The 21,035-nt window shown below is 34.3% G+C and overlaps 1 protein-coding gene across 8 annotated transcripts in view; it reads left to right on the forward strand.

Annotated features, from left to right (window-relative positions):
* Positions 1-20,969, forward strand: part of PTBP2 (polypyrimidine tract binding protein 2) — a 92,377-nt gene extending 71,408 nt beyond the window's left edge. For 3 of the 8 annotated variants that reach the window (XM_011959400.1, XM_011959396.1, XM_011959394.1), the window contains 6 exons: positions 9,821-9,975; positions 11,466-11,499; positions 11,917-12,009; positions 18,631-18,847; positions 18,951-19,028; positions 19,199-20,969. In XM_011959400.1, coding sequence (XP_011814790.1) covers positions 9,821-9,975; positions 11,466-11,499; positions 11,917-12,009; positions 18,631-18,847; positions 18,951-19,028; positions 19,199-19,331 — 710 coding nt within the window. In that variant the 3' untranslated portion in view covers positions 19,332-20,969. The remainder of the gene's footprint in view (positions 1-9,820; positions 9,976-11,465; positions 11,500-11,916; positions 12,010-18,630; positions 18,848-18,950; positions 19,029-19,198) is intronic. The other 5 variants (XM_011959398.1, XM_011959402.1, XM_011959395.1 and 2 more) reach the window with 3 other exon arrangements.
* Positions 20,970-21,035: the final 66 nt, after the last annotated feature.

Here is a 21,035-nt window from a genome sequence, read left to right on the forward strand (position 1 = left end):
CATCTTAGAGTTAATATTTTTAAGGCCAAACAGCCTAAATTCTATGGTAATCAACTCCAACCTTGCATAATTAAAATCTTCTGCATAAAGATAGGTTTAAATCAAATCAGATCGCAGATTTTATTAAAGAAATTGTTTTTAAGAGTTGACAAATATAGTATGGCTAAAACAAAGAAAATACTTCTTTTGCTTCTGCATTTAGTAGAAGAAAAACTATATATGTTTGTGACCAAAGTATAAAAGGTGATTCTTTCCAGGGAGGTAAAGGTTATGCAGAAGATTTTCACTAGCAGCTCTAAACGGCTACCCTCAATTAATTGCCATGAACATTTCATAGCCCTGGAAGGATGTTGGCTCACTTCAGTGTCATCCTGGTTTATTCATTCATTGTATTGTTCAGCAGTCATTTTAACACTATGCTAGACACTTCAGGGACTCAAGAATAACAGAGTTTCTGTTTTCGTGAAGCTTCTCATCAGAGACAGGAAACATATGAGTTAGATCTAATTGGAGGCAAACTGAAATATATAGTGGAGTTAGTGTGGTTATCAGCACATAAATGAGTGATCCATCAACAAAAGGAGAAATTGGGAGGGTTTTATGGGCCAAAAACATAGCATGATTAAATGTGATAGAGTATATGTCATGTTTTAGGAGTGATAAACATTCAGTTATGTGTGACGAATAGGATAATTGAAAAAATATGAAAGGTAATGATGCCAGAAAGTATTATGGGACAAGATCTTAAAACCGATGTTATCCAGGGAGTATGAATTTTATATGGGAATTCTTCAACTCCTTTTTGACTGGAAGATGAGCGTCTGAGTATCTGCGACTATTTGATGATATTATGTACCAAGTTTTAGATGTTTGGCTTTTTTCAGGTTATCAAAGTGGGGGATGAGTTAAGAACCATTGCTGTGAAGGATTCATCAACTATTTTTAGGCAATTGGGTAAAAATGACCAATTTAGTTTTAAGAAACCAACTGCGGCTGCAGAGTATGTTGGAGAAGTGAAAATGGAGACTAGGAAAAACAGGTAGGAGACTCTTAGTTTAATTAAGACGTAATTATACATCTAAGCTAGGAACGTAAAATGAGAATGCAAAGTAAGAAATCTGGGAAAAATTATATGTAAAAGTAATACGACTTGGCATCTTATTGATATGATAGTTTATGAGAAAAATGTGGAGGAGTCCACCGGACAGTAGGAAATTCAGCCTAAGACTTGGACAAGAGTTCTGTGGAGTTGTGTATTCAGAGGCCAGAGATGTGATGTTTAAAATTTTGATTTAAGATTTCCCAGGTATAAGAAAGCAAGAGGATTAAAGCATTGTAATTAAACTTTAAGCAGTGCGTATTTATGTTATAGATAAGATAAACAAGAAATCTAGCAATCAAATAAATAGGATTAAAATTAGTAGTGATTGTTCAGTACAGTGTAGTTACATAAGATTATTCACAAGAGTGTATAAATCAAATTACAATGAATTAAGGATATACATGTGATGAGAAAGTAACTGTACTCTTTGAAGAAGTGTGCCACAGAAAAGAAGAAGAAATAGGATGGTAGTTCAGGAGTAGAGCAATGGGGGGAATGTTTGCAGTGAGGCACTGTGTATAATCATTTAAACATGGGCTTGGAGTCCTCTCATTTCCACGTTTGGACATAATGATAATAATACCTTCCATTTAAGGCTGTTGTGAGGATTAAATGTTAAATGTGTTAATGTGCAAAGAACTTTGTACAGTGCCTGGCATATAATAAATGCTCGTACCTCTTAACTAGTAGTTGTTTATAAGGCTAGTTTAAGTCCTAGAAGTGATTGTAAGGATTAGATCAGGAGTATAGTGGACATGTTGGGATTTAAATATAGAGATATTTTTTAGGACCATTGTTAGAACCAGAAGAGAGGCAACCTCGAAAGGCCCTGTCTCCACCAAAAAAAAAAAAGTAGATGCAGAGCTGGAAGCAGTACCAAAATCATCAGTGTTACAGTCGTTATTCTTTCCTGTCACCATTATATGTCTTTATGAAGCAAGGGAGAAAGAAGAACAGATGAAAGAAGTGAGGATTTTGAAGTTGGTTGAAAAATTTGATTGAATTCTGATCTGAATATTATAAGACACTTGCTTAACAAGTTGAAAGTAGGAAAGTAGACTTAAGACTCTATTGGATTTGGGGAAACTCTCAAAAATGGACTGGAAATTCAGCTAAAAGTGGATAACAAAATATTTCTAGACTTAGCATTTGTGGGGTTTGTGTGTTTTCACTCTAATATTTGTCAAGCCCAGATGAAAGCATAGACAGAATATAAGACTAGATTTATCTAAGTCTGAAATTGTGTAACATTAAAGAAATAGTAGCAAATGAGCAGAGTGTTGGCCCAAGCTTTGGCTCTATGGTAAAGTCAAGTCAAGGGAGAATAGAAAGGGGGTCACCGTAAAGGTCAAAAGTGGGTTTAGTGGTTGTGTGGGAATAGGAGGATCAAGAAAAGAAAGAAGTTAGGAAAGGAGATATAAGTGTTGAGTGACCATTACAAAAAGAGACGGAGGAAAGAAAAATCAAGATGTAGCAAAAGAAGTTGCTAATATGGATGGATGTGGTAAAAACCATCAAAGTAGATGTTTTTAAGAAATCATGAGACGAGAGTCTTGAAAAAGTCATAGGTTGATGCAGGGAATGGAGAAGAAGGAAATAAAGCCAGGTGCTGAAGTCTTTATGTAATGGGAGGAGATGTTCCAGTAATCCAATGGCTATTTTGATAGGAAAGAGTGTGGTATGATTAGGTGGCATTGACATCAGAAACCAAACTTAATGATGGTGGTAGAACAGCAGTTTGAAAGTAACATTGGGTGGTGAGGTGGAGTGATGCATGATGCATCCTTATTCTTTCCTTTGGAGGAAAGTTGAGGGAGACCAAAAATGACTTTTTGAGGGGATTGTGGAAGTTCCATTAGAAGAAAAGCAAGTTTTTAATTAAAAAGTTAATCTAAGGAACAGGTAGAATAAAAGTGTAGCTGTTAATGGTAGAAGAGAATGGATTCCATAAGGCAAAATAAGAACCAAGGGAAGGAATGGTGGAAGAAAAGAGGATTGAATTGTTTCAAGAAAGAATAGCAGGTGTCATGCTTATGAAAAGTAAAATTTTTATTTTCAAATCAGGAAATAAAATGTGAAATGTGCCTTCCAGACCCCTTGGTATACATGGGAGATTGGTTCTAGGACACACACAGTCCCACTTCCCACCCCCTACCCCTGCCCCCACACACCCCCTGTATACTAAAATCCACTGATGCTCAAGTTCCTTGTATAAAATGGTATAGTGTTTGCATATGACTTATACACAACCTCTTATATGTACTTTAAATCACCTTTAGATTACTTGTATTATCCAGTACAATATAAATGCTATGTAAATGGTGGTTATACTCTATTGTTTAGGGAATAAAGTACAAGAACAACTTTCTATACATGTGCAGTACACCATCGTTTTCCCCCCAAATATTTTTATCCAAGGTTGGTTGAATCGGAACCCAGAGATACAGAGGACTGACTATACTTTAAGAATTAGAACTAGCCAGGCATGGTTGCAGGCGCCTGTAGTCCCAGCTACTCAGGAGGCTGAGTCAGGAGAATGGCGTGAACCCGGGAGGTGGAGCTTGTAGTGAGCCGAGATCGGGCCACTCCGCTCCAGCCTGGGCGACAGAGTGAGACTCCATCTCAAAAAAAAAAAAAAAGTAGAAGGCGCTGCCAGGTGCGATGGTTCTTGCCTGTAATCCCAGCACTTTGGGAGGCTGAGGCGGGCATATCACTTGAGGTCAGGAGTTTAAAACCAGCCTGGCCAACATGGTGAAACAACTGTCTCTACTAAAAATACAAAAATTAGCCAGCTGTGGTGGTGGGCGCCTATAATCTTAGCTCCTCAAGAGGCTGAGTCAGGAGAATCACTTGAACCCAGGAAGTGGAGGTTGCAGTGAGCTGAGATCATGCCCTTGCACTCCAGCCTGGGTGACAGAGTGAAACTCCATCTCAGAAAAAAAAAAAAAGGGGGGGGGTTTTAGAGTCCTACCACGAATGCTCTTCTGTTCAGTAGTACACAAGACTAATAACTACCAGATACGGTGAACAGGGAAAAGAAGTAAGACCAAAAGAAATCATAAATTACTTTGGATGGAACTTTTAGAATGGAAGATGGAGGGATAAATTTGACATTTTTCAAAATCATAAACTCTCACAAGTAAGGGGAACCTAAGGAGACAAGATGATTAGATGTAATAGGAGATACTGGAACAAAAAAAGGGACATTAGATGCAAATTGAAGAAATCTGACAAAGAATGAACTTTTGTTAATTTATCAGTATTGGTTGATTAATTGCAACAACTAATAAATTGCAATACCATATTAATGTATGGTGCTAATAATGGGGGATCTGGGTTTCCAGGTTATATAAGAACGTTGTAATATCTTAAATTTGTTTGTAAATCTAAACCTTTTAAAATAGCTAAAAATTATAGATACAATTTCTAAATGATTTAATTAACAAAACCAGTTAAATTCTTCAGTTGAAATGAGCAAGGTTAGGGATACCTATGTGTTTCAGTGTAATATCTGAAAGGAAGAGAACAGATACATAATTTATATCACTTCTGTCCGGACTTAGGGTCTCTTGTCATATACATGGCTGGGCATCCATCAGCTTCTGTGGAGGAAAGGTTAGTAATAATAGTGTCAGAACTAACATGAGAATTTTAGGAGATTGCTGAGTCACTCACAATGTCTGGGTGACCCATCTGATGAGGGCCATTTCACATGAAGAAGATTCCTGCAACACCTTCTTTTCTTCAGCACATGATCGTTTAGGAAGCTCTTTTACATTATTTTATCTTTATAACAATCCTCGGAGTAGATCGAGTGTTTTTATCCCTCCTTATCAATATGTGAAAACAGTTTTTTCCTGCATATCTGCTGCCTTAGCTAAAGATGCAAATCATTAAAGTTAAAATTACAATTTCTGTAGCTGAAAGTAATCTGTTAGAGCCAGTGTATACAATATGTTTAATATGCTTTCTATAACTTTCTCAAAGGGCCCATGGTGAGTTTATTGTCCTCTCATTTAGCTGGGAGTTAAGAACAGAATTATTTTCTAGAATGTATTATGATATGAATAGTGCATCATGAAATATTTTGTAGGTTTTTGTATTTTTATTGCAGCAGACAGCATTGAGATTAAACCTAAAAATACCTGATTGACAAAGTAATTTTTCAGACAAAAGTATATTGAGGGAAATTGGAGAATCTTCAGAGGCTTTAAAAATCCAGGAAAATCTTAGACTACTCCAGTGATTTAGAACTGTGTTAAGGTAGCCTAAGTAGTTTTTCTAAGTTATCAGCCGAGGGGAGGAAATAATGAAAGAGAAATACATACTAGTGGGATTAAGGACAGGTGGTGGCTCCTCTTACCTATTAAAGCATTCTTACACCATACTATGAACTGTGTAAAAGGAAGGATCATTGGACATAATAGATCACCTGACAAGGTGGCCCAGAATGGTGGAAGTAAATCGACAAGTGAGGAGACTGAATTAGCATTCAGACAGTGAGGACCTCACACCTTGCATTCCCCTTTTTGGTAAGATTTTTATTACCTCCTTAGTTGGAAAGAGGTAAATTCATCTATTTCGAGCCCAAATTTTTCTGACTAGACGATTGATAGTCTTATTTTTACTAAAGTACAAGATTATTTAGTAAAATAAGCATTCTCTGGCTTTTTTTTTATTTTTTTAATGTTTCAGATCTGTCACACTAAAAAGGGCTTTAGGCCAGGTGTTGTGGCTCACACCTGTAATCCCAGCCCTTTGAGAGGTCAAGGTGGGAGGATTGCTTGAGGCTAGCAGTTTGAGACCAGCCTGAGCAACATAGTGAGATCTCAGTCTCTACTAAAAATAAAAAAAATTCCCAGGCCTGGTGGCATGTGTCTGTAGTCCCAGCTACTTAGGAGGCTGAGGTGGGAGGGTTGCCTGAGCCCAGAAGATAGAGACTGCAGTGAGCCATGATCATGCCACTGTACTCTATCTTGGGTGACAGAGTGAACCTTGTCTCAAAAAATAAAGGGTGGGGAAGCTTTAGCCTAGACTTTTAATTCTCAATTACCATTATAAATTTATTTTAATTATTAACTAATTATTTTAATTCTCAATTAGTGTTTTTCCATGATAAGGCTTGATGTTCTAAACAATATCATACCACCAAGTTATCTCTACTGGAAAACCCAGATTTCAAGAACAAAAAATGTGTTTTGAAAACAATTATATCTTAAATATTTAAAATTCTTTTTGACTGTTTTTCACCATCTTTAAATGTTTTTGGTAAGTAATTTTCATTAGATTATTTGAATGTATAGTGGCACGGTAAGGTTGTATCTCAGATATGAAGCGATTTTTCATAAAAATAAAGTGTTAACCTTAGGCCGGTATGTTTAGATCAATACTGAATTTAAATAGATTGATAATTTTTTAAATATACTTTATGAATTTGTAATTTTTCCTGAGATTTCAAGAGGGAAAAATGAGTAGGAGATGACTGAGAGCTGTAAAGTTTGGGAGTGTCAATTAACTCAGCATTCTTTTAAAAAATATATGTCATGTATTACAGCATTTTCTTTTATTTGAAGTGAGTAAATGTTCTCTTTTAAATTCCTTAGTAATTTTTGAGCACTCCATATGTACAAAGCATGTGAATATTTGGTAGCGTTTTACAAATGTCCAGAGATTTGTGAGAGTTCCTGAGATCTTTATAGGGGGCCTACAAAGTTTAGTATTACTTTTCATGGTAATACTAAAATGTAGTTTGCCTTTTTTTACTTTTTCTCTTAATAGTGTACAGTGGCATCACTCTGAAGGCTAATAGTATGTGTGTTTGTGTGCTTTTAAAAGTTAGTGGTTTTGGCCAGGCACATTGGCTCAGACCTGTAATCCCAGTACTTTGGGAGGCTGAGGCAGGCAGATCACCTGAGGTCAGGAGTTTGAGACCAGCCTGGCCAACATGGTGAAACCCCTCTCTACTAAAAATACAAAAATTAGTCAGGCGTGGTGGCGGGTGCCTGTAGTCTCAGCTACTCGCGAGGCTGAGGCAGGAGAATCGCTTGAAGCCAGAAGGTGAAGGTTGCAGTGAGCCAAAATCTTGCCATTACACTCCAGCCTGGGGGACAAGAGCGAGACTCTGTCTCAAAAAAAGAAAAAAAAAGTTCTTGGTTTTAATTTCTGAAATGATAACCATTAATAGAACCCAAATTAACAAAAACTCCTTGTGATCCTTCTTAGTTTTTAAGACTGTAAAGGGGGCCTGAGACCAAAAATTTGAGAACTTTTTCACTGTGGGATACAAAGTTTAAGACAATTATAGTTAAATAAGTAGGAGATACAGAGTATTTTAATAAACAGTAGATGGTTATTAAGAGTCAAGAGATGTACAGAGAAAATGCTAGTCATGAGCAGATTTTTTTGGTAACTAATTTTAATTCCACAGTGAAGATTTTTTGGCTTGGTGAGCCCTTACAATTGCTTCTTCCTGTTAGAATTAAAAGTGAAACCAGAAATTAAAATGATTTAATTTTTTTATTGTGGCAAAGATCTAGTCCATATATCTTTGATGGACTTTTTAAAAAAACAGACCTTTTATTGTTAAAAAGGGAATTTGAGGCTTGGTACTGAACTTCTTCTGCATGCCATATTGAAGTTGGTGGTTTTGTGTGTGTTTGCCATCAGTTGGATCTCATAAAGACTATGGAATTTAATAGAATTTTTAAGTTACCATTTTTCCTAAAAGGTAGCTAACTAAAGGCAGGAAAATAGGAGAATGATGCAACAATATAATGACTACATCTGGAGTTTCTGCTACTAATAAATAATTGTATTGTCAACTTTAGTCAAATATTCTGTGCATTCAGTCAGAGCTATCTGAAAATACTGACGAATAGTATTACAGTGTGGGGAGGTCACTTCTCAAGACTGCAAGAAAAAAAAATGGTTGTGTGTAGGAATGCATACCTGGGAATTAGGAATGTATGCTTGACAACAAATGAACATATCTATTGAATGTTAAATGAGAACAACTTACGGGGAGGATAGTGAGAGGTATAGTATTTAACATGGAGAAGTTAGTAATATAGTAGAATATTTGGTTGAAAAGATCCACATTGGTGTATTCAAAGAGGCACTGAAGACTATTATGCATTAGTAAGTATTTAACATGAGAATTTTTTATTTTAAAATTAGATTCTAATTTCTGAGATTTACTTTAAGAATAAAAGGGGATGAAACAAGATTGGCCATGAGTTGATCATTGTTAAAGCTGGGTGATGGCTACATAGAGGTGCATTATTATTGTCTCTTTACTTTTGTGTATGTTGGAAATCTTCCAAAACAAAATGTAAAGCCATAAAAAAGGTAGCAAAGTAAGAAAAAAGGAGAGCCAAAAAAAAAAAGGGTATAGACAAAAAGCTGTGAAAAGAAACTCATCAAGAGCAAGAGTATTAAATGAGAAAAATATGCCACTGACAGAGTTCTCAGAAGAGATAAAGGCTGAATTAAAAAGAGATGGAGGGGAAAGTTTTGTAAATCTAAAATTTAGGTTAAGGATTGTGAATATTAAAGAGCACTTCAGGCTGCCAATGAAAGGTCACAGTAGTTTCTATAAAGTAAAAAGATCAAAAACTTGACTTTTAAAAGAGTAAGATCTCTAAAACCAAAGGTAACAGCAGATTCTTATGAAATGCACCAGAAAGCTGGAAAGAAAGAAGAAATAAAATGTGAACTTACGGAACAAGAGTGGTAAAGGCCCGTTCTACTCAGGTATGTTATGAAATCAAATTCATTTAGTTTGGGTGTTTGTTCCTCTATGTTGGGAATGTAAAAAAGAACATGCAATTCGTTTGTTTAGTGAACCAATATTTATGAGAAATAATTTAAGGGATGGAAGTATTCCAAGCTGATTGGTAATTGAAAAGTAGATGAAGGGTGCTAACACAAAAGGGAATTCTGTCTAGAATAAATGACTGAAGAGATGGTGACTTAAAGGTAGTAGGGCAGCAATAAGACTGGAAACTACAACAATAAAATAAGGAAATGATAACATAGATTGGGAAAGGATAGGAAAATACTGAAACAAAATCTGTGTTGTAGTGATGGTTTCTTGTTCTTTGAACTGGGAGAGTGTTGTGTTGAAGAAACTTGTATTCATTATAATTACTTGAGTGTATAATTAAGAAGGCAAGCACATTTTGCTAAGATTTTCTTTATTTGCATGAATTAAATAATGATGTTCATAGTGATTTGTCTCTAGGAGCTGAAAGACTACTATCTTTGTTTCTTAAGCTGTAATTATTTGTCTGATTTCAAGTGTGAGTTTATGAAGAAGATAGCACTTGCAGAAAATAGTGAATTACCATTATGTATATCGAAAGTGATACTTTTTTACATTTGGCTTATTACTGTAAATCATGGAAGTGAATTTTCCAAGTCTGTGACTTGGAATTATATTCTTCATGCTTTGTTTGCTTTTCCAGAGGAAATAGAGTATTATATATTTGATATTTTAACATAATACAGGTATGTACTTTAGTTCAATTAATGGTTTTGTTGAAATCGATTATTTTTCTCTACTACACATCAGCAAACAATTTTTCTAAACACTATAAAAATTAACTTTCAGGAACCATTTGGAATGGTCAGCTGTAAGCCATGCAGCCATCGTGCTTAAATTGGTTTTTGTAAACGACTTGTGTGTGTTTCGTAAAATATGCTTTATTTTAAAATTAGGGCTTCCTGTTGCAGCTGTTCCAGGAGCTCTGAGTCCTTTGGCTATTCCAAATGCTGCTGCAGCAGCTGCTGCAGCTGCTGCTGGCCGAGTGGGTATGCCTGGAGTCTCAGCTGGTGGCAATACAGTCCTGTTGGTTAGCAATTTAAATGAAGAGGTTAGTAAAATAATCTCTAATGTTTATTCTTTAACTCCATTTCATTTGTGAAAGTTTTTCATGTTTATTTCATTTTGCACTTGCCTTTCTTTTTATGTACATTCATTAGTCAAAGTATTTTCTGTATGTTTCTACTTCTGAATAAAATCTATGTATTGTTTAGGTAATACTTTATTTCCGTAAACAGTCATGTCTCTTTATATCTATATCTATATTTGTATATTTTTTAACCTAACCTATTTTTCCTAAGAAAAATATGGTGAAGTACTGTAGTTTGGCTTATCATTTTGTTGTTCTCAGAGGCAAATGTGATCTAATTTGCAAATTTAACTGTAAAACAATTTTGCTCTTTGCCTTTTCTAATTATTTGCTTGTTCATTTCATGCTTATATGTCATTGCATTTTTTTTAAATCTTATTTTATGTGAACTACTCTAATACATTTTTCTTTGAAGGTTCTTCCAAAGATCTTGACGAGGCACTCTTCCAGTCTTTCTTAGTAATTTTTTCTTTGCAGTTATTAGTCATTGTCTTCTAAAAATATTTTTTAACTTTATTCCCCCACCCTTTCCTTCCTGACCCCTGACCCGCCCCACCCACCTCACCCAGTTAAATAAAATTTATTGCTAAGTTATTTTCTTTAGTTGTACATTTTATGTCTGGTATATTTTATTTTGAATGCTATGAAAGCTGGTATGAAATGTGGGAAGCTCAGTGTATCAGTTTATGATGTCTAATTTGAATTTGTTTCATTTTTAATTGGCCTCTGTTAATATGAACGTTAGCTTATTTTATCCATTTAATACTATTATCACTCACAGTTCTGCATGCTAAAATGTTTGAATCAGAGTGCCTTTGTTTTTATTTTAAGACTTTTGCCTGCATTTCATAACCAGCCATGCTTATGCAGTTAAAGTTCAAAGTTAAAAATTCCTATGCATGCTTTCCTTCCCTATGTTGAGATGAAATGCTGTAATTTACTCTTTGATATAGATGTACTTTACCCATATTTGTCTTGGATGACTACATTTTACTCAGTTTTTCTTGTACAGTACATAAACCAACCATTTTCTGACCAAATTCCTGCATTTCCTATGTACTGACCTATATTTTATTTTGTTTTTGTTCCCCAATTCCTTATTTTTTTCTTCTGCATTGCTGTTTCCCTTCCCCATTTCATCCTTTTCCCTGTGTGTTCACCTTCCCTTTCCTTGTCTTTTCCCAAATGCCCATTCCCTTCCCTGTCTTATCCTTTATTTTCCTTGTCCTTGTCTTCATTCCCTGTCTCCATTCCCTATGTTCATGCTTCTGTGCTTGAACAAATGTTCCTCGGACCAACTTGCCCCAATTAACCGCCTTGAACCATGATCCATGACCACTTCACCATTCTGCGGGAACCACCCTTCGTTATGGATGATCTGTTCATCTCCGCTCTTCCTCGACTCTTCTCTCTTCTTGTCTTACGCTGCTTGCTCTTCTCTCCTTCTAAAGATGGTTACGCCCCAAAGTCTGTTTACCCTCTTCGGTATGTTATTGTTAGCACTATACTTTTATTATTGATTTGATTTTTGTTTCACCTTAATTCTTATTTGTAGCTAGCACTTTGGCTTAAAGTTGAATAGTAAATCTTTTGCTATTTTTCTTTGCTATTTAAAACTCTCCATAGACACAAAATTTGTTTTAATGCATGCTAATTTATTTTGCATGGTCTTTAATTTAATATCATTCACATAGCTTTGAGGGTTTATCAAAAATTATTCTTTTCAAAATTCACTGTTCAAAATCTTGATCTTCTTTATTCATTTGTGAGAATGATGAGATTGAATGAGTGATCATGTTGATGTCTGAATGTTTCATTGATACGTCAGAAAGATAATCTTCAGGTGACTTTCACATAAAATTAATTCCATTTTTGGATTACCTCTCTGTGGCTCCAAAAAAGGTGTTTATGGAGATGTGCAGCGTGTGAAGATTTTGTACAATAAGAAAGACAGCGCTCTAATACAGATGGCTGATGGAAACCAGTCACAACTTGGTAAGATTAAACTATGTTTCATCTGTACATCTTCACTTCTGCTTTCAAATGCATAATGTGAATCTGTGAATAAAAATAAACTCCTTTACATCAGTAAGAAATTATTTATTTTAATGGCTAGGGCTCAAAATGTCATTTTAAGGTGAATAGTTGTATGTGATGAACGTATTTGTATATTTCTGCTATCCTCCTCCTGTTTTTCAAATGCACTCATAATAGGAAAAAATTTTAGCTTCAAAATTGTAATAATAGTTTCACATGAGAATTATTTATATTGAAGATTCATAGTGATTTTTATTCTAGCTACTCCTTGTTAATAGAAGCTAACTGTTCATATAGTCCATAGAATCCTTCTTAATGCCGTGTTATTTTAATTCTTATAAAGTCTTGCGATACCAGGTTTACAAAATGAAAAGCTTGTGCTAAAAACACTGTTATTAATCACTTTGGAAATCTTAAGAGGTAGTTTAGTCAAGTTATACTTTATATCATTACTTAAATAAGTAATTGATTATTTTAATTAAACTTATGTCATTTGACTTCATACATAGTCGAATACATAAATCTAGAACACACCTGCACATTCACACCAGTGATTGACTGTAAATGCCAGGATGTTCTTACAGTTCTGTTCATTGAGATTCAGGGATAATGGTGCCTCAGACTGATTGTATTCACATTGTTAATTTGTAAATTTGCCATTTATGATGTTAGGACGAGTGTATTTTTGCTTTTATATCCCTATGAGACTCAGATGAACAACTTGTTACACTAGACCAATTTTGGCCTTTGGCATCACATAGAAAATTTTGAATTTCAAACACATAATAGGTTTGAATTTTAGTGTTTCTTGGCAATACTCGTAGCAACTCAGATGAGGTATAAAACTATCCATCTGGCTCTCCATTTTTAAAATGGTGGTATGTGTCTTAAAGAGGTATGAAAGTGCTGATTATGTCATGATCCTTAGTATATATTTTCCTCTGTGTGCACTTCTGTACTCTGGTTGGAATAGTAATTGCTGTTGCTTTCATACATGTTGTAAGTAGCACTTGGCAGTACTTCATAATCAGAGTGTTCTCAAATATGTCATTTTTTCCCCTAATTGTTTGAGGTATGGGTGGCATTATGTGTCATTTAAATAAGGGATGCCGAGTCTTTATAGTTGATAATTACCTGTGGTAGAGTTACCTCAGATCTTCCAGATAGTTTTTTTTTTATGTAAAGACTGTTTTAAGTAATATTTTAATTTTTTGCCATACTTGTAATCTGCTTGGGCTACCATAACCAAAGTACCACGGACTGAGTAGATGAAACAACAAAAATTTATTTCCTCAGAGTTTTCAGAAAAACTTTGGGGTCTAGAAGCCCCAGATGAAACTGCTAGCAGATTGTTTCTGGTGAGGTCTCTCTTGACTTGCAGCCAACCATCTTCCCCATGTGTCCTCATGTGACCTTTCCGCTGTGCAGGTGCGTTAAGAGTCTCTTCCCCTTATAAGGATACTAGTCCTGTTGAATCAGGGCTCTACCCTTAATGACCACATTTAACCTGAATTACCTCCTTAAAGGCCCTGTTTTTAAGTACAGTTACATTGGGGGTTAGGACTTCAGCATACAAATTTTGGGAGGACACAATTGAGTTAATAGTACTTAAATTTGTAAATCATTTATCCCCAATTTTATAAGAAAATGTCATTAAAGTTTTGACTTGCTAGGAGGGCTTATAATTTTTGGACTATATGTAGTGGTAAATAATTCATCATTTCTCATTGCTGCTAGGTAGATTTTTGCTTTCTTGAACTATGTGACCATAAAAATATGTACTGACACCATCACTTCCTTTAAAACACACATACACACACATGCACACCCACACACCCACACCCACACCCACACAAAACTCTGTGGTGTACTATTGAGAACAAATAAATGAGGCTAAAACATTTTTTTGTTTCTGAACTCTATTCTTATTCTTTTTGGTTTTCAAGGGGACTCTCATTGCTTTGTATTATAGGCAGATGTCTTTATGCTTAAGAGGTAACATGGGAAAAATAAGTGGCAAGGAAAATTAAGAGAGATACTCAGAAATGTTTAAATGTCAATGGAACTGTAAATCTTACAGGCCATGTTACATTATTTCAGACCAAAGTTTTAAAATTTGTAAACATTAAGGTGTTTTCTATTATTAATACTCTTAAAATTTTTCTTGGAGTATTACTGGGTAATATTTCTTAGAGTATTACTGTATAATTTGTAAATTCTCATCTTTAAAAGTAGTATATTGATCTCCAAGATTAAAATAAATTCTAACAAAATGCCAACTAGTAGTTTATTCATAGTAAAATAATTTAGTTTCTCTAGTTCATGTTTTCAAGAACTATTTTTTTAAATGCCTGCTTTCAATATATAGCTACCATCTCAAAAGTAAACTTAGTTCTTTTTTATAATAAGCCTTTACTTTACAAAATTATATCAAAATGTTCTGTAAAGTGAGTGGAAATCATTTTGCTGTTATGATATTTGAACAATTTTTGTGTATATTGGTTTTCACTTCCACTGTTATGAGTAATGAATAATTGCCACACTTTGGGGGCATTACTGTTTTCATAAAAGAGAGATTTTGCCCTCCAAAACAAAACAAGGGAAGGAGAGGGAGACAGCAAATTATACGGAGAAAAATAGGGAAAAATTAAAAATTATGGTAGAATCAAATTCTAATGCATCAATAATAGTGAAAAATGTAAAGGAATAAATTTGTCAACTAAAAAGATTGTCAAACTTAGTATTTAAAAAGCTACCTGTATACTTTTTACAAGAGACATGTAAAGCAGAAGGATGGAAAGATTGAAAAGAAAAGGATGTGAAGAGATACTAATATACTGGGCAGATAGTAAGCAAAACAAAACTTAAATACCTTTATTAACTTAAGACCGAGAATTGATAAAGGATTTAGTTCACTGGGAAGATATAACAATTTGTGTATACGTGTGCCTAGTGAAATAGCTTCAAAATGTATAGTAAGTGGATAGAACTACGGGTAGACTTGAGCAGATCTATTATAGTGGTGGATTTCAGTTCACCTTTCTGAATTACATGTCAGACTGACCCAAAAAAGACAAAATCAGTGAAGATACAAATGATACAATTACCTTAACAGAATTATATGTCTAACAGTTACACATCCAATACAGTTTTTAAACACATATGGGACATTTTTGAAAAATCAGCCACATACTAAACCATAAAGCAAGCTTCGTCTAATTTCAAAGAGTATCATACAGACCTCATTCTCTGACTATTGCACAATTAAGTTAGAATTAATAACAAAAAGATGCATTTAAAATCTGTGTCCAGAGATGTAAAAATAAGTCTCAGTATTGCATGAGTCAAAAGTTGGTTTTTTTGTTTTGTTTTGTATTGTTTTTTGAGACAGTGTCTATTTCTCTCCCCCAGGCTGGAGTGCAGTGGTATTGTGGCTCACTGCAGCCTCAACCTCCCAGGCTCAAGCAATCCTTGCACTTAAGCCTCCCAAGTAGCTACGACTACAAGCATGCACCACTTGCCCGGCTAATTTTTTATTATTATTATTTTTTGTAGAGATGAGTTCTCACTATGTTGCCCAGACGGAAGTTATTTTAATGGGAATATAAACATACTTAAAATTAAGCGATAAAGTACTATATATATATATATATAAATTAGATATATGTGGTACAGTGGAAGAGATGTCTTGACGGGAAGTTTTAACTTTAAGAATAACAGTGTTACCCCCAGGGAAGGAGATATTAAAGATAAGACTAGAAATCAATGGTATAAAAGACAGTTGAGAGAAAAAAAACATGCCACAAGTTGGGTTCTTTGAAAAGACTAAAGAAATAGACAAACATCTAAAGATTGAAGATTAAAAAATGAGAGTGGTAACACAAAAAAAATTTTTTTTTAATTATAAAGGGGAGAACCATTGAAAAAGCTCCAGTTTCCACATCATATAAACACCACCTATATCTGTAAATTTCTTGAGGTCTTTTAAAATTTTTATTATTCATTAATTTCTTCTTCATAGATGGATTAAGGGAAAAGTTAAAAAATTACATTCAACCAAAAATGCCATTTCAATTGTGAAACATTGACTTTTTCCTTCTTTCTTATTGCGTTGTCCATTTATGCCATATTTCTTGGAATAGGAGACTTCAAAGTGTAAGATTTACATTGTTTAAAATTTTATTTATTTAAAATTAGTAATTCAGATAGTTTCCTTCTGCTCTGTTTACTCATTGTGTACTTTCAGGTTTTGACAAAGCTTTTGTTTTCTTTTTTACTTAAAAACTTTGGTACTCTAATTATCCTCCCCCTTCCCCTTTAGATCACTTCAGATCCTATTGTCAGCAATCAGCTGGCTAGAACTCTCATTACCTGGCTACTTTCTGAGGTAGCTGTTTGGTTATTTTGCTTTATTCTAATCCCATTCCTCTATCACTCATCTGTTCTGTATACAGTTACTATGCCTGGGACTTTTTATTTTCTTATTCCTTCCCTCCATTATCTCAAAGCTCAGCTGTTTGTGCTTTTTATTTAGACAGCTTTTTTTCTGACAACCTTAAGTCTACTTATTTACATCACTTTATTTCTCAAACCCATACTTAATAACACATTTTGTCTGAGGTAGTAGCACTTTAAACAAAAGTTTGTTCACTTAAAACAGTTACAGAACTTTAAAATTTTATAATTCAGTGGATTTTATTGTAAAAGGATTTTATGTACTGTCACTGTAGATAATTGGTTTTACAGGTGTAAGTGTAAATTTGCAAGTATATGAAATTAAGTATGTGAAATGCAGTGCGAGAAACAAAAACAAATGAGAACATTCAGACTTGTGAGAAGATTGTTTTGTTTTGTTTTTCTGTTAGTCTTGGCGGAAAATCTGAGAAAACTTAAAATATATAACACTGGAGTGACAATCAGGAAGAGTGCCCCCCCCCCTTTTTTTTTTAAACAAAATTAGGGAAGTAAGTTCAGTGGCTAGTGGTTATCGCAATAAGAAAAATTTAAGCAAGTTATAGGTAAAATAAGAATTTACTTTTCTGAATGGTACCTCATATTTTGACAGCATTTTCCTTTTCAGATCTGTTTTATGTTTAATTGGTTTATTTATACATGTGAATATGATGAGATTCGTGGATTTAACCAGTTCTTTGTATCTTCTGTATCAAAATGTATACTGTAGTATACTGTTTATATTAGAAACTCTTTGAGAGTGGATGTTCTCTTCTCAGTTTCCTGATCTTCCACATTGTCTTTATCTCTCTGCTGTTCTTTATTTGTTTGTTTGTTTTTGTTTTGAGACGGAGTCTTACTCTGTCACCCAGGCTGGAGTGCGGTGGCACCATCTCAGCTCACTGTAACCTCCACCTCCTGAGTTCAAGTGATTCTTCTGCCTCAGCCTCCTGAGTAGCTGGGACTACAGGCACGAGCCACCACGCCTGGCTAATTTTTGTCTTTTTAGTAGAGACGGGGTGTCACCATATTGGCCAGGCTGGTCTCAAGCTCCTAGACCTTGTGATCCGCCCACCTGGGCCTCCCAAAGTGCTGGGATTACAGGTGTGAGCCAACACGCCTGGCATCTACTGTTATACATTGATGTTTTTATCTAGTTGATTATAGTCATTTAGACCTTCAGTTTAACCAAAGGGCATGACATATTAGAAATGGTCTTTTTTAGTTATTTTGACTGGTGAATAAAACATGTAACTGTTTCTAGCATCAGACCAGTTCATTTAGTTTAAAAATGATCCAGCAGCTATGTCAAGAAATAGTCATGTAATGTTCTCTGTTCACACACTGCACTATGTTCTGGGGTAGAGGCAAAGGTTTGAATTTTGGAATATTTGCATTATACCAATTGAGCTCCCCAAATCTAAAATGCTCCAGTGATCATTTCCCTTGAGCATCATGTTGGCATTCAGTTTTGGATTTTGGAACATTTCAGATTTCAGATTTCTGCATTAAGGATACTCAACCTGTACAGACTGAGAAAGGTATAAGCCATATTAAAGAATGAGTTTCACCTTTGTCCTTAAGAGTTTTAAGCATGTATTGACATGATCGATTTGTAATTTACGAAGGTCGTCAAGCTGCTGTATAGAAAATGGATTGGAAAAAAAAAATCCAACAGGAAGACAAACAATGAGACTGAGTTATCCAGATAAAAAATAATGGCAGTGAAAAGTAGAGAAATAGAACATGAATTTGAGAGATAATTAGGAGGAAGGCTATCATAGTATTTAGTAATTAGGATGTGTAACAGAAGGGAGAAAAAGAGCTAGGGATGATTATTAAGTTTCTTGTGTAGCTCACTGTATGGTTTGTCAGCAGGATTGTTGAGGAAGATAGATATTTATAATCTGGATTTTCATTCTATGAAAGTAGCTGGCTTTTTTGCCAGAATGCCATGTCTAGTACAAATGAAAATGTACTTAAGTCTTGTCAGCAATGGCTATGGTAAATTGGTGATTTCTTTTAAAATCATAAGAAAATTCAAATTTTTAAACTGTTACTTTAAAAGAATTATTTTTGTTTTGAACTTTGATATTGTTTATTAATAGACATGCTTTCTTTTTATAGCCATGAATCATCTTAATGGACAGAAAATGTATGGAAAAATTATTCGTGTTACTCTGTCGAAACATCAGACTGTACAACTACCTCGAGAGGGACTTGATGATCAAGGGCTAACAAAAGATTTTGGGAATTCCCCATTGCATCGTTTTAAGAAACCTGGATCCAAAAATTTTCAAAACATTTTTCCTCCTTCTGCCACCCTTCACTTATCTAATATCCCGTAAGTATATAAGCTAGAGTGTATTAAGGAGATACATTCTATTTTGATAAAATACGAAATTTATTATTAATCTTTACTTTTTCTTCCCATTCAATTTTCCTAGTCCATCAGTAGCAGAAGAGGATCTACGAACACTGTTCGCTAACACTGGGGGCACTGTGAAAGCATTTAAGTTTTTTCAGTAAGCAAGCTTCCTTATCTTTAAATTAGTGACCTGATAAAAGTTTTCTTTAAGTAGTTTTTATTCTTGTTGTTTATAGAAATTTTTGATTCTGGAATGGCCAAAATTCAAGTATTTAATAAGCCCTTTCTTATTTGTATGAAGTATCTGATTTTATAATTTTGTTTCAGAAGAGATCACAAAATGGCTCTTCTTCAGATGGCAACAGTGGAAGAAGCTATTCAGGCCTTGATTGATCTTCATAATTATAACCTTGGAGAAAATCATCATCTGAGAGTGTCTTTTTCCAAGTCAACAATTTAAAAAGGGGAAGATGAAGATTGGGGGTGAATCACATTGTTCAGTGTCATCACCTATTGACTGTTCAGAAAAGTGGGGACCAGAGTTTGATTTTTTTTGCTTTTGTTTTTTTTGGGGTTTCTTTTTTTTTTTTCCATGCTGTTATCATTCCTTGGTTATAAAATGAAATGGCATATGTAAAGGCAGAGTTGTTAACTGCTATGTTTCATCTGTTCTATAGGGAAGCCATTTTTGTCTGTTTAAAATTTCAGTTTAATTTTGCTTTTTTTTTTTTCTTCCTTTCAACTTAGTTGACATACGTGCCTTAAAAAGGAAAACTAGTGTTGCTATTGTGCATTTACTAGAAAAAAGGAATTGGTTGTTTAGGGCACACTGTTATATGGGAATTAAAATATGTTTAGGCAGGGGTGTGTAAAAAGGTTAAGTTTTTGTTTCTCCTGCTTGGAACTTATTTTGAATTACTGGCTTTCACCTTTTTTTGTATTTAATCAAATAAGATACATGATATTGAAAGAATAAAGCAGCATTTTTAGTTTTTACTACCTTAGGCTTTATTGCTTTAAAAACAACATTGGCCTTTTGTATCTCACAATTCTGGTCTAGATTCAGTTATGAATGTAGGCATTAGTTAAAATTAACAAGATGCAGAGTATTAATTTCTTAAGACAACAAAGTGATTTCTGTAAGTTTGAGCCCTATGTGGAAAGCATTGTGGAATCTTAACCTTTTTGTACACACTCTTGTGGGACGTATCATATAAATGTCAGCACTAAGTAATGTCTTGTTTGTGGCTGAATATTTTTCGTAGATGTTTTTGAAGTTGACATGACTTACGTGCATTTAAATATATATTGCCATCCTTAGTTTGTAATTAAGATTTGGAATATGGTTGTGGATTTCTGAGCATGTGCAGACTGGTCTAGCTAGTTCAGGAACTGGTGCATGTATTTTTCAAAGATAAAGAAAGTGTACTGCGAAAATATGCAGGAAGATTAATTTTGTGGCAGTTTTCTAAAACTGACAACCAGGTGGGACCAAAGTTTATGTGCCTTTAGTCTTAATTTACCTTGCATTGTAATATTCAGTTTTAATAAATCTTCAAAATATTTTGTATTTAGGAATAGATCTGACTTTAATAAAAACATGGCTCAGAATCTACAGGTCAAATTAATTTGAACAGTTCTTGTCAATCTGAATTGTTGATTCTGTTTAAATGACCAATACTTTTTGAAATTGATGTACTTAGTTTCAAGATTCATAGATTCTGTTACCTATGTAGACAGAATGGTCATGTATATTTTCTATTAGTTGAGTTTTTACATCTTTAGAAATGTAAAATTCAGTATAGTTTGAAAGCGGCACAATTAAAAATTAATTTTCTAACAAAGTTGGGAGGTTTGATGGTTGTTTAATTTCATTTTGTGTGTACTCTGCTTACCTCTGTAGCATGCTCAATAAACACTTCTGTAGCTCTATATTCACCTTTTCTGTCTTTCTCTGCTGCCTTTTCTCTCTCCTCTTCTTTGTTTTCACTCCACTGTGCTTCTGAATTCATGTTTATTCTCTGCCAGGGTGGGAAAGGAGTAATAATATTACAATTCTATGGCTTTATACCATAAATAAATCTAGATGCTGTGAAAACATACCAGCTGTTTTTTTTTTAATTTAAAAGATGGTAACTACTTTTCAGGAGGACACATATTAAAC

This window comes from Colobus angolensis, unplaced genomic scaffold (assembly GCF_000951035.1).
Source record: "Colobus angolensis palliatus isolate OR3802 unplaced genomic scaffold, Cang.pa_1.0 Scaffold491, whole genome shotgun sequence".
NCBI lineage: Eukaryota > Metazoa > Chordata > Mammalia > Primates > Cercopithecidae > Colobus > Colobus angolensis.